The 13,334-nt window shown below is 40.3% G+C and overlaps 1 protein-coding gene and 1 pseudogene across 5 annotated transcripts in view; one reads left to right on the top strand and one right to left on the bottom strand.

The window, feature by feature from the left end:
• The window catches only part of WFDC3 (WAP four-disulfide core domain 3), a 28,959-nt gene extending 17,649 nt beyond the window's left edge, over positions 1–11,310 (top strand). For all 5 annotated transcript variants that reach the window (XM_089896981.1, XM_089896976.1, XM_089896977.1 and 2 more), the window contains one exon: positions 11,219–11,310. In XM_089896981.1, coding sequence (XP_089753107.1) covers positions 11,219–11,310 — 92 coding nt within the window. The remainder of the gene's footprint in view (positions 1–11,218) is intronic.
• LOC149747506 (GTP-binding nuclear protein Ran-like) lies at positions 5,853–7,356 on the bottom strand (annotated as a pseudogene).
• Positions 11,311–13,334: the final 2,024 nt, after the last annotated feature.

Below are 13,334 nucleotides of genomic sequence, written 5' to 3'. Positions count from 1 at the left end.
AGATCGAACATGGAGTCCGATTTAGCTCTTCCTGTTAAGAAATGAAATGGAGTTTGTGAGGGTGTCTCATCCAGACACTGAACATGAGGTGTAGGGTGCTCGGTGAGGGATCAAGACCTATTTGGAGTGGTAGTGGGGCTCAGATGCTCCTCCTCTGGGACCCCAGGCTTAGCTGCGCTTTGAGGGCTGGGAGTTTTGAGTGGAAGGAATTCCTTGTTGGTGCTTTTATGCTCAGAGCCACCAGAGGGCAGCAGAGGTCGTCATAGACCATTTCCAGGCAAGAGAAACGTTATTCTGAGCTCGTCCCAGCTTTTTCAATCCACTTTGAGAAAAAGTTACATAGCTGGGTCTATACTTCAGATCCCTACTGAATTACATGTAATAAAGCAAGACCTAACATTATGGCCTTCCTTTTCATATGATGTGGAATGCTTCTGCACTTTTGGTAACGTTTATCTTGGGGACATTATCCATTATGTTGTATCAATGTTTCTTGTACCAAAGTCACAGGGCAAATTCCTTGTGGAGCTCAAGATCAGGAGTTTCCCTCTCATGATAAGCTGTTATGAGAATGGGAAATAATTTATTGGACATCTCTTATGTTGCTATCGAGAGATGATATTTCATTTTGGCTACCAGGAAGCCAAGAGCTTGTTTTTTGTTTTTTTTTAATTGGAATAGAGTTACTTTATGATGTTGTATTAGTTTCTACTGTACAGCAAAGTGAATCAGCTATACGTATACATATATCCCCTCTTTTGGATTTCCTTCCCATGTAGGTCACCACAGAGCATTGAGTAGAGTTCCCTGTGGTAGGCAGTAGGTTCTCATTAGTTATCTATTTTATACATAGTATCAATAGTGTATATATGTCAATCCCTATCTCCCAATTCATCCTACCCAAGAGCCTGGGTTTTGGAGCCAGGGCTGGGTTTGAATTTAGACTCTTTGTTGCTTATTATCTTTATGCAAAATGAATGAGGATAATAACATTATCACTTTGCCCACCTCACAAGATTTCTGGGAAGAGTCAATATATAAAGTAAGCACTTAGCACAGAGCCTGACACAAAATGCACACCCAATGAATGTTAGCTATTGTTACTCAGTTTCTCTACCCTCTTTTATTGTCTCTGACTTTTTTTTTTTTTTTACTCTCGGTTCAATGATTTTTCAGTTTTATGGAATCTGTTTTATAGCATTAAGTTCCTCAAATCCTGTTTGGAGGAAGGGGGTGTATACATATATGAGAGCTTAGTACCAGTTAGAATTCTTAGGCAGAAAGAAATATCTAGAGCAGCACTCTCCAATAGAAATATATTGCAAGCCACATTTGCATTTCAAATTTTCTAGTAGCCACATTAAAAAAGGAAAAAGTTTGGTGTTTACTCAAAAAGTGAAATATAGAATTACCTATGACCCAGCAACTCCATTCTCAGGCATATACCTAAAGGAATTGAAAACAGGCGTTTAAACAAAAACTTGCACATGAATGCTCATTGATACGCTATTTACAATTGCCAAAAGCTGGAAGCAACCCAAATGTCCATCAGGGGATAAATGGATAAACAAAATAGAGCATATCCACCCAATGGAATATTATTTGGCCTTAAAAGGAATGAAGTACTGACATATGCTACAGCCTGGATGAGCCTGGAAAACATCATAGTAAGTGAAAGAAGCCAGACACAAAAGGCCACATTCAAACAAAATATCTAGAATAGGCAAGTCCATGGAGACAGAAAGCCCGTTAGTGGTTGTCAGGTCTGGTTTTAGAATAGAATTACAGTTTACCCGTGAACAACATGGTTTTGAACTGTGTGGGTCCACTTAAGGGTGGATTTTTTCCAATAGTAAACACTGCAGTGCTGGTTGGTTGAATCAGAGGATGTGGGACTGTGGATCCAGAGGAGCTTCGTATAGGGAGGGCTGCCTATAAGTTATACTCAAATTTTCTACTGTGTGGAGGGTCGGTTCCCCTAACCCTGGCCTGGTTCAGTGGTCATCGGTACTCAAGTGGGCTTTTTAATGTACAGATTTCCAAATCCCATCCCATATATATATATATATATATATATATATATATATATATATATATAAATTTATTTATTTATGGCTGTGTTGGGTCTTTGTTGCTGTGCACAGTCTTCTCATTGCGGTGGCTTTTCTTGTCCTGGAGCACCGGCTCTAGGGGGTGTGGTTCGTGGGCTTAGTTGCTCCGGGGCATGTGGGATCTTCCCGGACCAGGGCTCGAACCCTTGTCCCCTGTATTGGCAGGCAGATTCTTACCCAGTGCGCCACCAGGGAGATCCCCCATCCCAGATATTTTGATTCAGTAGGTCAAAACTAGGGCAGGCCAAAGAAGCTGCTTGTTTATTTATTAGTAGTTATTTTAAAAGTGCTCCTCAGGGGATTCTAGTAGGTGATCTGGTTTGGGGATCTCTGAATTAGAAGTTTGTGAAAATGAAACCGAGCAGAACCCTGTGGGGCTTCTGGGCATGGAAGCCTTTCTGTGTCCCCCCATTTCTTGGTAATAGGCTTCAGCCTCCATGACCTTCCCTGAGTCCCAAAGGGCAGATTCTAACAGTTGCTAATCAGGGAAGGGAGGGGATGCAGAGACAAGGGAGGAGCAGCCCAGAAACAGTAGTGCAGCCTTGGGGCAGGTTCCCAGTTCTGCCTCAAGGGACACACATAACAATATCTTAGAGCTCTTCTGCAGAATTAAACCCCCCAACAAATGGAAGATAAACTACTTGATGAGGCATTCTTCATTTCAGAGAGAAGGTCATAGTTTGATAACCTGGAGAACCACAAAAGCTCATCAGGAGACCGCCTGAGGCCAGATTAAACAGGCCCTGCACACACCCTGATCCTTATCAGCAACTCACTCCACCAAATTCCCCTCCCCTATCGTTTGCCTGGCAAAACAATAAAACTATTCTTTTCTACTTCACCCAAAACTCTGTTTCCAAGATTCCATTTGGCATCAGTGCGCAGAGGCCAAGTTTTCAGCATCAAAAGTCCCTCTCAGCTACAAGGATCTGTGAGCCCAATTCAATAAACTTTTCTTTTCTTTTTTTTTTTTTTTTTGGCTGTGCAGTGCAGCAAGCCAGATTTTAGTTCCCTGACCAGGGATCAAACCCCTGCCCCCCTGCAGTGGAAGCATGGAGTCTTAACCACTGGACTGCCAGGGAAATCCCATCCTAATTCAGTAATCTGAAATGTTCATCCAGCCTTTACTATCCTCTTGTTTTTCTCCTTTGGCTTTCCCATATGTTCAGAGCTGTTTATATGCTTGGGGCCATGAGTCTTTTTTGTTATTCCTTTTCTCCTCCCCCTCCCCCTTCCCCTTCCTTCATCTCTTCCTTTTCCAGTTTATTATCTTTTGAAAAAACTGCATAATCATTGTTGAGATATCCAAACAAAGAGGAAGATTTCCTGGCCCATAGATAACCGTCACAAGTGTTAATATGGGTAGCAATCAGGGGAAGTGCCTGTGGTTCTGTGATATTGGCATTTGTCATTCAACAGTATGTCATAGAGAGACTGATTTTTAATTGTTAAAGTATTCTGTTTCCCTAACTATTAATTTTTTTATATTTAACAAGGCTTTTGCTGTTTCCCATCATCTTTGCCAAGTGGTTTCAAAGGCTTTTATTTTCAATTTTATTTCAGTGAAGCCAATAAGTGTTTTAGGTGACAAAGCCTCTATCTTTTTGCAACCCTTCTTGGGCTTGCAGATAAGATTGCTATTGATTTTTCTTTATATAGAGTGTACTTGGTTTCAGTGTTAAGGTTCTTCTGTTCTGCATTGATCCATTTGATATGGAGCTTATATCTTTCCATTTTTAGAGTTCTCCCAGTTAAAATTATTTTCCTTTATTTATTTATTATTATTATTTTTGGCCACACCTCGTGGCTTGTGGGATCTTAGTTCCCTGACCAGGGATCGAACCCGTGCCCCCTATATTGGAAGGCGGATTCTTAACCACTGGACCACCAGGGAATTCCCTCATATTCTTTTCCATTATGGTTTATCACGGGATGTTGAATATAGTTCCCTCTGCTATACAGTAGGACCTTGTTGTTTACCCATCCTATATATAAGTTTGCATCTGCTAATCCCAAATTCCCAGTCCTTCCCTCCCCCCCCCGCCCCCCCCAACCACAGGTCTGTTCTTTATGCCTGTGAGTCTGTTTCTATTTTGTAGATATGTTCATTTGTCTTGTTTTATTAATAGATTCCACATATAAGTGATATCATATGTTATTTGTCTCTCTCTATCTCTTTTTTTTTGACCGTGCCACGCAGCATGCGGGATCTTCCCCTGACCAGGGATTGAACTCATGCCCCCTGCATTGGGAGCATGGAGTCTTAACTACTGGACCACCAGGGAAGTCCTGTCTTTCTCTTTCTGACTTACTTCTCTTAGTATGATAATCTCTGGGTTCATCCATGTTGCTGCCAATGGCATTATTTCATTCTTTTTTATGGCCGAGTAGTATTCCATTCTATATATGTACCACATCTTCTTTATCCATTCATCTGTCAGTGGACATTTAGGTTGTTTCCATGTCTTGGCTATTGTGAATAGTGCTGCTATGAACATAGTAGATTGTTTTTGATAGATAATTGCAAATAATGCTGTAGTGAATATTCTCGAACGTGGATCTTTATGTACAATTATTTCTATGACAAAGTTTTAGAGGTGAGCTTCGGGGTCAAAAGCATGTATTATATACATTATAAAATTCAGCAGATATTACCCAGTTCATCACAGCTTTGCCAACGCTCATTTATCTGTAAATTTAAAGGGTGAAAAATGGCAGACCATTAACTTATATTTCCCTGACTACTAGTGGGGATGAGATTATTTTAGCATGGTTATTGACATTTTGAGTTTGTGAATTGCCTTGCCTCTTTTTACACTTCGGTTATTTTTATCTTGGTCTTTTTTCTTACTGATTTATGAGAGTACTTTATAAATTATGAGTCTCAATTTGCTGTAAGTATTTTCTCCCGGGGTATTATTTGCCCTCTCCTCCTGTTGTGGTTTCTTCAATTGTGTACTTTTAATGTTTATATAATTATATACATAGAGTTATATGATGAAATCTGTCATTCATAAATATATGAACACACAAACAAACATAGGGGCTTCTGAGTTTTCTGTCTTGGAAAGTCCTCTATCACTCCAAATTTAGAAAAATGTTTTCATATATTTTCTTCTATTAGTTTATCATTTTATTTTTTTTACATTTACAACCTTAATATATTTGATATTTATTTTTGTATAAATGTGTGGAGTAGGGATCTAATTTGACTACCGTATCAAATGAACAGCAAATTGTCTGATCATTTATTGAAGGATATATAAAATTTCCCTTGATTTGAAATGCTACTTCATCATTTTCTCAATTATACTTGGATCACTTTCTGGATTTTCTATCTCATTTATCTATGACTGTTTTCATTCCTGTACAACTACCACACTGTTTTTAAAAAATTGAGATATAATTTACATACTCACAAATGTAATAGTTTTTAGCACAGTCACAAATTATGCAACCATCACCACTATTTAATTCCCGAACATTTTCACCACCCCAGAAAGAAAACTCATACACCATTCTCCCATTGCCCTAGCCCCTGGCAACCACTAATCTACTTTCTGTCACTATAAATTTGCCTTGTCTGTATATTTCACATAAATGGAATCATACAATTTAGGGCCTTTTGTGTCTGGATCCTTTCACTTAATCTTTCCTTTCCCTTTCTCTCTCTCTCTCTCTTTCTTTTTTAAAAAAGATATTTGAAATAAAACTTTATTCTGATTCTAAACGAAAGGGAGGAATGCCAGTAACAAGATTTCACCACTGAATATTGTGATGTGATAGTAGCAATCTTCTATTAGACACTAAAGGAATAAACAGCTGCACTCTAAAACAGCTAAATATGCAGGCCCCCCAAAAAAAGAAGGTTTGTGGGGTTTTTTGCGGTACGCGGGCCTCTAACTGCTGTGGCCTCTCCCGTTGCGGAGCACAGGCTCCGGATACGCGGCTCACAGGCCCAGCCACAGAGCAGCATGTGGGATCTTTCTGGACCGGGGCACGAACCCGTGTCCCCTGCATCTGCAGGCGGACTTTCAACCACTGTGCCACAAGGGAAGCCCAAAAGAAGGTATTTTTAAAACTGCCACATTCACTCTGAAGCCTGTTCTTCTCCTTCAGCACCCCAAAGGTTAAGCACACATCCTGCTCAACTTATATAATAATAAAGTGGCAAACATGCTGCACCACTGACATCACAGGACAGTTGCCTGTAAAACTAGACTTCTGACCTTGTTCTCCAGACTCATTTTCTCACAGGTCGTCATCCTCATTTGGGTGAACAGTTGTCTGAGCAACCTCTCAGTCATGCTTATGTTACGCAGCCAAAGCCAGGTGCATGACAGTCTGGTAGGGCAAGAGTAGGCATGCCACAAACTCCAAGTTAGGGTCTCTAATTAATTTTCTAGCCAGCCAGAGGAAGGGCTTTTCAAAGTTGAATTTACTTAGGACAGAAATTTCATAGTACTGAAATTTCTTTTTTTTAAAAAATATTAATTTATTTATTTGGCTGCATTGGGTCTTTGCTGCTGCGCGCAGGCTTTCTCTAGTTGCAGCGAGCAGTGGGCTACTCTTTGTTGCGGTGTGCAGGCCTCTCATTGTGGTGGCTTCTCTTGCTGCGGAGCACGGGCTCTAAGCGCGTGGGCTTCAGTAGTTGCGGCACGTGGGCTCAGTAGTTGTGGCTGGCGGGCTCTAGAGCGCAGGCTCAGTAGTTGTGGTGCATGGGCTTAGTTGCTCTGGGGCATGTGGGATCTTCCTGGACCAGGGCTCGAACCCGTGTCCCCTGCATTGGCAGGCAGATTCTTAACCACTGCACTGAAGTCCCTGAAGATTCTTTTTTAGCGGAAGACAATTTTGTCTTACCTTTCCTGTCCTTATCATCCACTTTGTTGCCACACAGCACAGTGGGGGTGTTTTACTCCTACGAGATCTCCATTACAGTTAAGCACATTCTTGTAAGTAGCTCTTGATGTTACATCCAACATTATAATGCACACTGGGCTTAGGTATAATAGCCATCTCTCAGTCCACCAAATTTCTTCTGACAAACTGACCATACATTGAAGTTAATAGGTCATCTGCTGGTGTGGGACACAAGGGGATGGACCTCAACACCCAAGGTAGCTACATACTTCTTTTCAAATTTACCAGGCAAATGATGCTTCATGAAAATAGTTTTTCCAATAACACCATCACCAACCAGTATAAGTTTGAACTGAACTTGGGGTTCTCCTTGGGCAGTCATTGTGATATTTCTTCCAGAAGCGTCTCTGTGCCCCATCTTAACATAATATTTTTAAGGTTCATCCATGTTGTAGCATGTATCAGTACTTCATTCCTTTTTATTGCTAAATAATATTCCATTGTATGAATATAGCACATTTTGTTTACCCATTCATCAACTGATGGACATCTGGTTTATTTCCATTTTTTGGCAATTATGAATAAAACTTTTTTTTTTTTTTGGCTGATTACAGGGCTTGCGGGATCTTAGTTCCCCAACCAGGCATCTAACCCATGCCCCCTGCAGTGGAAGCGTGGAATTGTAACCACCGGACCTCTAGGGAATTCCCTCCACTTTCTTGATAGTGCCCTTTAAAGCACAATTTTTAAAAATTTGATGAAGACCAATGTATCTATTTTTTCTTTTGTCACTTGTACTTTTAGTGTCATTCTAACAAACCATTGCCTAACCCAAGGTGACAAAGATTTGCCTCTGTGTGTTTTCTTCTAAGAGTTTTATAGTTTTGGCTCTTACATTTAGGTCTTTGATCCATTTTGTGTTAGTTATTGTATATGATGTGAGGTAGAGGTCCAATTTTACTCTTTTGCATGTGTATATTCTGTCGTCCCAGCACCACGTGTTGAAAAACTGAGCTCCCCATTGAATTATCTTGGCCCCTTTGTTGGAAATCAATTGATCAGAAATGTAAGAATTTATTTCTGGATCCTCAATTTTATTCAGTTGACCATATCAGAAGAAAGTAGGGTTAATGTATCACAATAGGGTAAGTGAAGCAAACACCGAATGGCATAATACCACTGTTTTAAGCCGTACAGTTTCACAGAAGATAAAAAGCTTGCAATGTAGAAACATGAGGTGACTAGTCAGGCCTGCCCCCCCCCAGCTTTATTGAAGTACAGTTGATAAATAAAAATCATATTTAAGGTGTGCAACATGATGTTTTGATATACGTATACACTGTGAAGTGATAGCAAAGTAACATATCCATCACCTCATATAATTACCATTTGTGTGTGTGTGTGTGTGTGTGTGTTGTGAGAATATTTAAGATCTACCTAGTAGAAGCTAAACTCTTGATGTCTGTTCCTCACTGTTGGGCCAGGAGTCTGGAGGTGCCTTGCTCCATGGTTCCAACAGTGTCAACATTTTTGTTTAACTTACTAACTAGCCCAGCTCCCAATAAGGAGAAGGAAAACTGAATGGGAGAGGGTCTAGGCTATAATGAATTGAATAAATATCTCCCAGGATGCTGGAAACCTTGGTGTTTTGCATGAAGTATCTCTGTTATCACGTGCAGTGAAAGTCCTGCACTGCATGTCTCTGGGGGAAGAAAGTGAGATGTTCCATTTCAGTGGAAAGCACACAGCACAAAATTTTAGATGAAAGAGGTGTGAGGCAGAAAATAATGAGGGTCATTAAATTTCCTTTATTTTTTTCCATTGCATTTTCTGTTCTGTCTAGTAGAAAACTAACAATTGAAGGTTCTTGAGAAATGCTTGAGACACTCATGTACCCAGTAGCATTCCATTAGAGGGAAGGACTTTGTATCGGACCAGGCAATTTCATTGCAGTTATATTTCATTTCCGGCTAAGCCTCTTTTTTCTGTGGTGTCACAGCTTCCTTAACCCACATTTATGGGCTCAATTGGAATTCTCTTTCACCTGGTAAAGCAGGAAAAGGAGGATTATATTTTTATCTAAAGTGAATGAGCCTGACTATCAGGGGGGATATGGTTAACGCTTCACCGAAGGGACTCTGAAGCCCTAGAGCATGTATTGTACATCATCTGAGGTGGTAAAGGTTCATGGAAGTTAGAAAGCATGAAAGCCTGAAAGATGGAAAGACTAAAAACTGCCCAGGAAGTCCCACCATGAGCTCATATTTCTTCTGTCTAGAATGTTACTTTGGGTTACCCAATGTGTAAAGAGCCCAGTTAAACAGAGGTTCTGGCCAAAGGTGGGGCAATATGGAATGTACAATATTTGAAGGAGGAATGTTTTTAAAACAAGTTACAGCCTTATAAGATACAGCACAAATATGCTACCTATTTTTCCTTGCTTGTATTATAGAATTAAATGAACTTCCCTCTTTTCCATTTTACTTACTGTTTTATTTAAGATATGTTGATTGATGTTGAAACTTGCCATTAGATACACTGGTTGCAGAACTTCCGGGCAGGATTCAGGTAGTGCTAAAAGAGAAGGGACTTTTCCTGTAAAACCCTAGCTCTGAAGGTAGTTGAGGTAGTGAACGGGACTTCCGATGGTCTCTTTTTGGGTTGTGTTAAATGCTTTTGGCTATTTTAATCATAAGCCTTAAAAAGTTTATGAATGGAAAACAGTGCATATGAGTTAAAGAGTCAAGGGGTAGAATGTAATGAATATTTTTGGTTTTGTCCACTATCCTCCATCTGGTAACAGCACCCCAATTGTTCTTTGCAGAACTTTCCCTCTGCATATTGGACTCTCAGTCATGGTGTCCTTTCTTTCCTATAAGTGTGGGCAGGAACAACTCATGAATGGGAGAATGGGGAGCTGTGAGTATTTAGGTAAGAGTCAGAGAATCTAGGCTTTTAATGTTCAGGGATTTTGGTTCATATTGGGCAAATTTTTTTTTTTTAATTCTTTGGCCTTGCCACGCAGCACGTGGAATCTTAGTTCCCTGATCAGGGATTGAACCCGTGCCCGCTGCACTGGAAGCGTGGAGTCTTAACCACTGGACCGCCAGGGAAGTCCTGGGCAAATCTTAATTCTGTTATCTTATTGGTGCCAGGATATTTTCTTTTTGCTAAGGGGATAAATTATTTTGTACTTGGACATTATGAGTGAGAAAGGATTAAAACATTTTAGCTTGTAATGCATAGACTATATCAATTCTGTTATATATATTATGACTCCACATCTCCATGTGATTAATAATATATATTCTATGTGGCAACAAATATAAGCAACCTTGATATGGATCTAGGTGGAACATTATTTTTGAAAAATGTTAAACTCATGTTTTAAAATTTCTGATAACCTTTAAATGTTTTTGCATACTTGAGTTCTAGAGTGTCATTATGATCCAGTCCTGTGTTGAGAATGTAATCAATATACAATTAGTTTCTCTGCTATGCTAGGTCATGTATTGTTAGAGGAAGCCAAGTGAGGCATAATTCCTTTTTTTTTTTTTTTAAGGCTTTCATACTTAAACTGTATAAAAGACTTGGAATCTGATTTAATAGTCAGTGGGTAGAGGCTAAGTATCTTGTGTTGGCTGGAGTACATTCTCCACAGCATGGAGACAGATCAGAGCCAAAGGCTGGAGTAAAAGGTATCTGGTTCCATGGTTCCAGCAAGGTCACCATCTTTGCTTGTCCTGATCACCAGCTCCATTGTCCTTATTAGGACAAGGCTGAATAGTGTCAGGGCTGGGTGGGAGAGGCCCTAGGCTATGATGAAGGAATATGTGTTCAGAAGAAGGGCTACCTGATGGCACCATTATTTAAATATTGGGTTCCCGAAGTTCCTGTAGGCTCATGTGCAAGCATGGGAGTGAATGTTCAGAACTGCAGGTCTTCAGGGAGAGAAGATGAAATGTGCCATTTCAGTGTGTGAGGTCTAAGACACTGGGTGAAAATGTTATGGGGTGGAAAACAGTGAGGGTCATTAACTCCCTGCTTTGTCTGGATAAAACTTTTAAAAGAAGGATGCTTGAGAAAAGCTTGGGGTACCTAGTAAACCCATTAGAAGTCTATTTAAATAAGGAAGGAGTCTACATTAGACCAGTTATGACGTGGCCCAAAGGCATAAGTAAATTTTATGAGAAAGCAAATTACACTCTCAGCCCATGAAATATACTCTTCTTGTTGTGTTGTCACAGTATTTGAAATCCACACTTACGGTTTCTTCAGGAAGAAGCTGATTGTCTGCAGTCCCAGCTCTCAGCTGCTAGGTTATAAGAGCTATGAATGACGAAGCCAAAAGGTAAGATGGATGGGGGGAGGGACTTCCATGAGCGATGCACTTGACATGAGTGATGCACTCGACGCAATTGGGACATCTAGTGCCAACTGTTTGCAAAATTTTGGAAGAATCAATGATTAAGATTCCATGTCTCTCTTCATATATCTTCCTATGAAGGCTGCTTGAGTTGTGTTGGTGTCCTTGTAACTTCTGGGATATCCAAACACAGGCGTTCATCCTTATATCCTTAATTTACTGTTTACCCAAGTAATTCATCCCTTGTGGCCACTATATATTACATGACTACGGTGAATGAGGGAATTCCAAGCAGGCACCTGTGGACCCAGGGAGTTTTTAGCATTTAAGCTTCAGAAAAAGCTCCTTGATTTATTGTGCATATCTAACTCCCCTAGTCATGCTCTAAGGATCTTACTCTATCTCACCGCTGTACTCATTGCTGTATACACCTTATGTATTTCTCCCTTAGGACTGTGGCCCAAGGCTCCTGACCTTTTTCCATCAATTCTCATTTGGAAACGTCCCAGCCTGAGTCACAAGGCTAATTGGGAAGGGATCTAATTCATAAACTCCTAACAGAATTTCCTTCCAGTCTCACTCTGACTACTTTCTGCTCCTTTGCAGATGCAAGAGATTTTATTTATTCATTTTATTTATGAGCCTAATCCTACTTGCTGACTTCAGGTTAAACAGCTCTCTCCACCACTGCACCAAAAGATTCTCCGGATTTGTCTAATGAAAAGTTTCAGCAATCAACTCCTTTCTTGGGCATCCACCTTCTAGGACAGGTTCCCTTACTGATTACTGCATTAAAGGTTTCTTAAGCAACTCAGCCCTAGTGATACACTACTATACTTACTTCTATCTTGAATCAATACACCTTCAAAATCTTCAGAGTCATTCCATACCTTTATATATAGCATCCTGTACAGTAGTCAACCTCCCGTGTAGGATCTTTGACTGAAGTAATTCTTTGTTCACAGGCAGATATTCACTTAGTTCTGGTTGAATTAAAGGGGGAATTTTGTTCCAATCAGGATGTGCTGACAGGATACAAAAGGACATAGTAAAATTCCCATTAGAAGAGTCCCAGATTCCAACCAGGGCTAAGCCTCTGACCCCTCCTTTGGCTTCACCACATTCCCTTTACTCTTTTTTTTTTTTTAATTGAAGTATAGCTGATTTACAATGTTGCGTTAATTTCTGCTGTACAGCAAAGTGATTCAGTTATACATATATCTACATTCTTTTTCATATTCTTTTCCATTATGGTTTATCACAGGATATTGAATATGGTTCCCTGTGCTATACAGTAGGACCTTGTTGTATATCCATTCTCTATATAATAATTTGCATTGATTTACAATGTTCCGTTAATTTCTGCTGTACAGCAAAGTGATTCAGTTATACATATATCTACATTCTTTTTCATATTCTTTTCCATTATGGTTTATCACAGGATATTGAATATGGTTCCCTGTGCTATACAGTAGGACCTTGTTGTATATCCATTCTCTATATAATAATTTGCATTGACTAACCCTAATTTCCCACTCTGTCCCTTCCCCACCCCACATTCCCTTTACTCTTTTTTTTTTTTGGCTACGTTGGGTCTTTGTTGTGGCACACGGGCTTTCTCTAGTTGTGGCGGGCGGGAGCTACTCTTTGTTGTGGTGCGTGGGTTTCTCACTGTGGTGGCTTCTCTAGTTGTGGAGCACAGGCTCTAGGCGTGCGGGTTTCAGTAGTTGTGGCACGCGGGCTCAATAGTTGTGGCTCACGGCCTCTAGAGCGCAGGCTCAGTAGTTGTGCCCATGGGCTTAGTTGCTCTGCGGCATGTGGGATCTTCCTGGACCAGGGATTGAACCCATGTCCCCTGCACTGGCAGGCGGATTCTTAACCACTGCGCCACCAGGGAAGTCCCTGATGTGGATATTGAACCACCTTTGCATCCCTGGGATAAATCTCATCTGATTATGATACACGATTGTTTTAATGTATTGTTGAATTCTGTTTGC

The sequence above is a fragment of the Delphinapterus leucas genome, chromosome 15 (assembly GCF_059928025.1).
Source record: "Delphinapterus leucas isolate spDelLeu-1000000601 "Yukka" chromosome 15, BTC_Dleu_Yukka2, whole genome shotgun sequence".
Classification (NCBI taxonomy): Eukaryota; Metazoa; Chordata; class Mammalia; order Artiodactyla; family Monodontidae; genus Delphinapterus; species Delphinapterus leucas.
The sequence above is the reverse complement of the archived record's forward strand: the minus strand, read 5'-3'. Positions and strand labels throughout refer to the sequence as shown.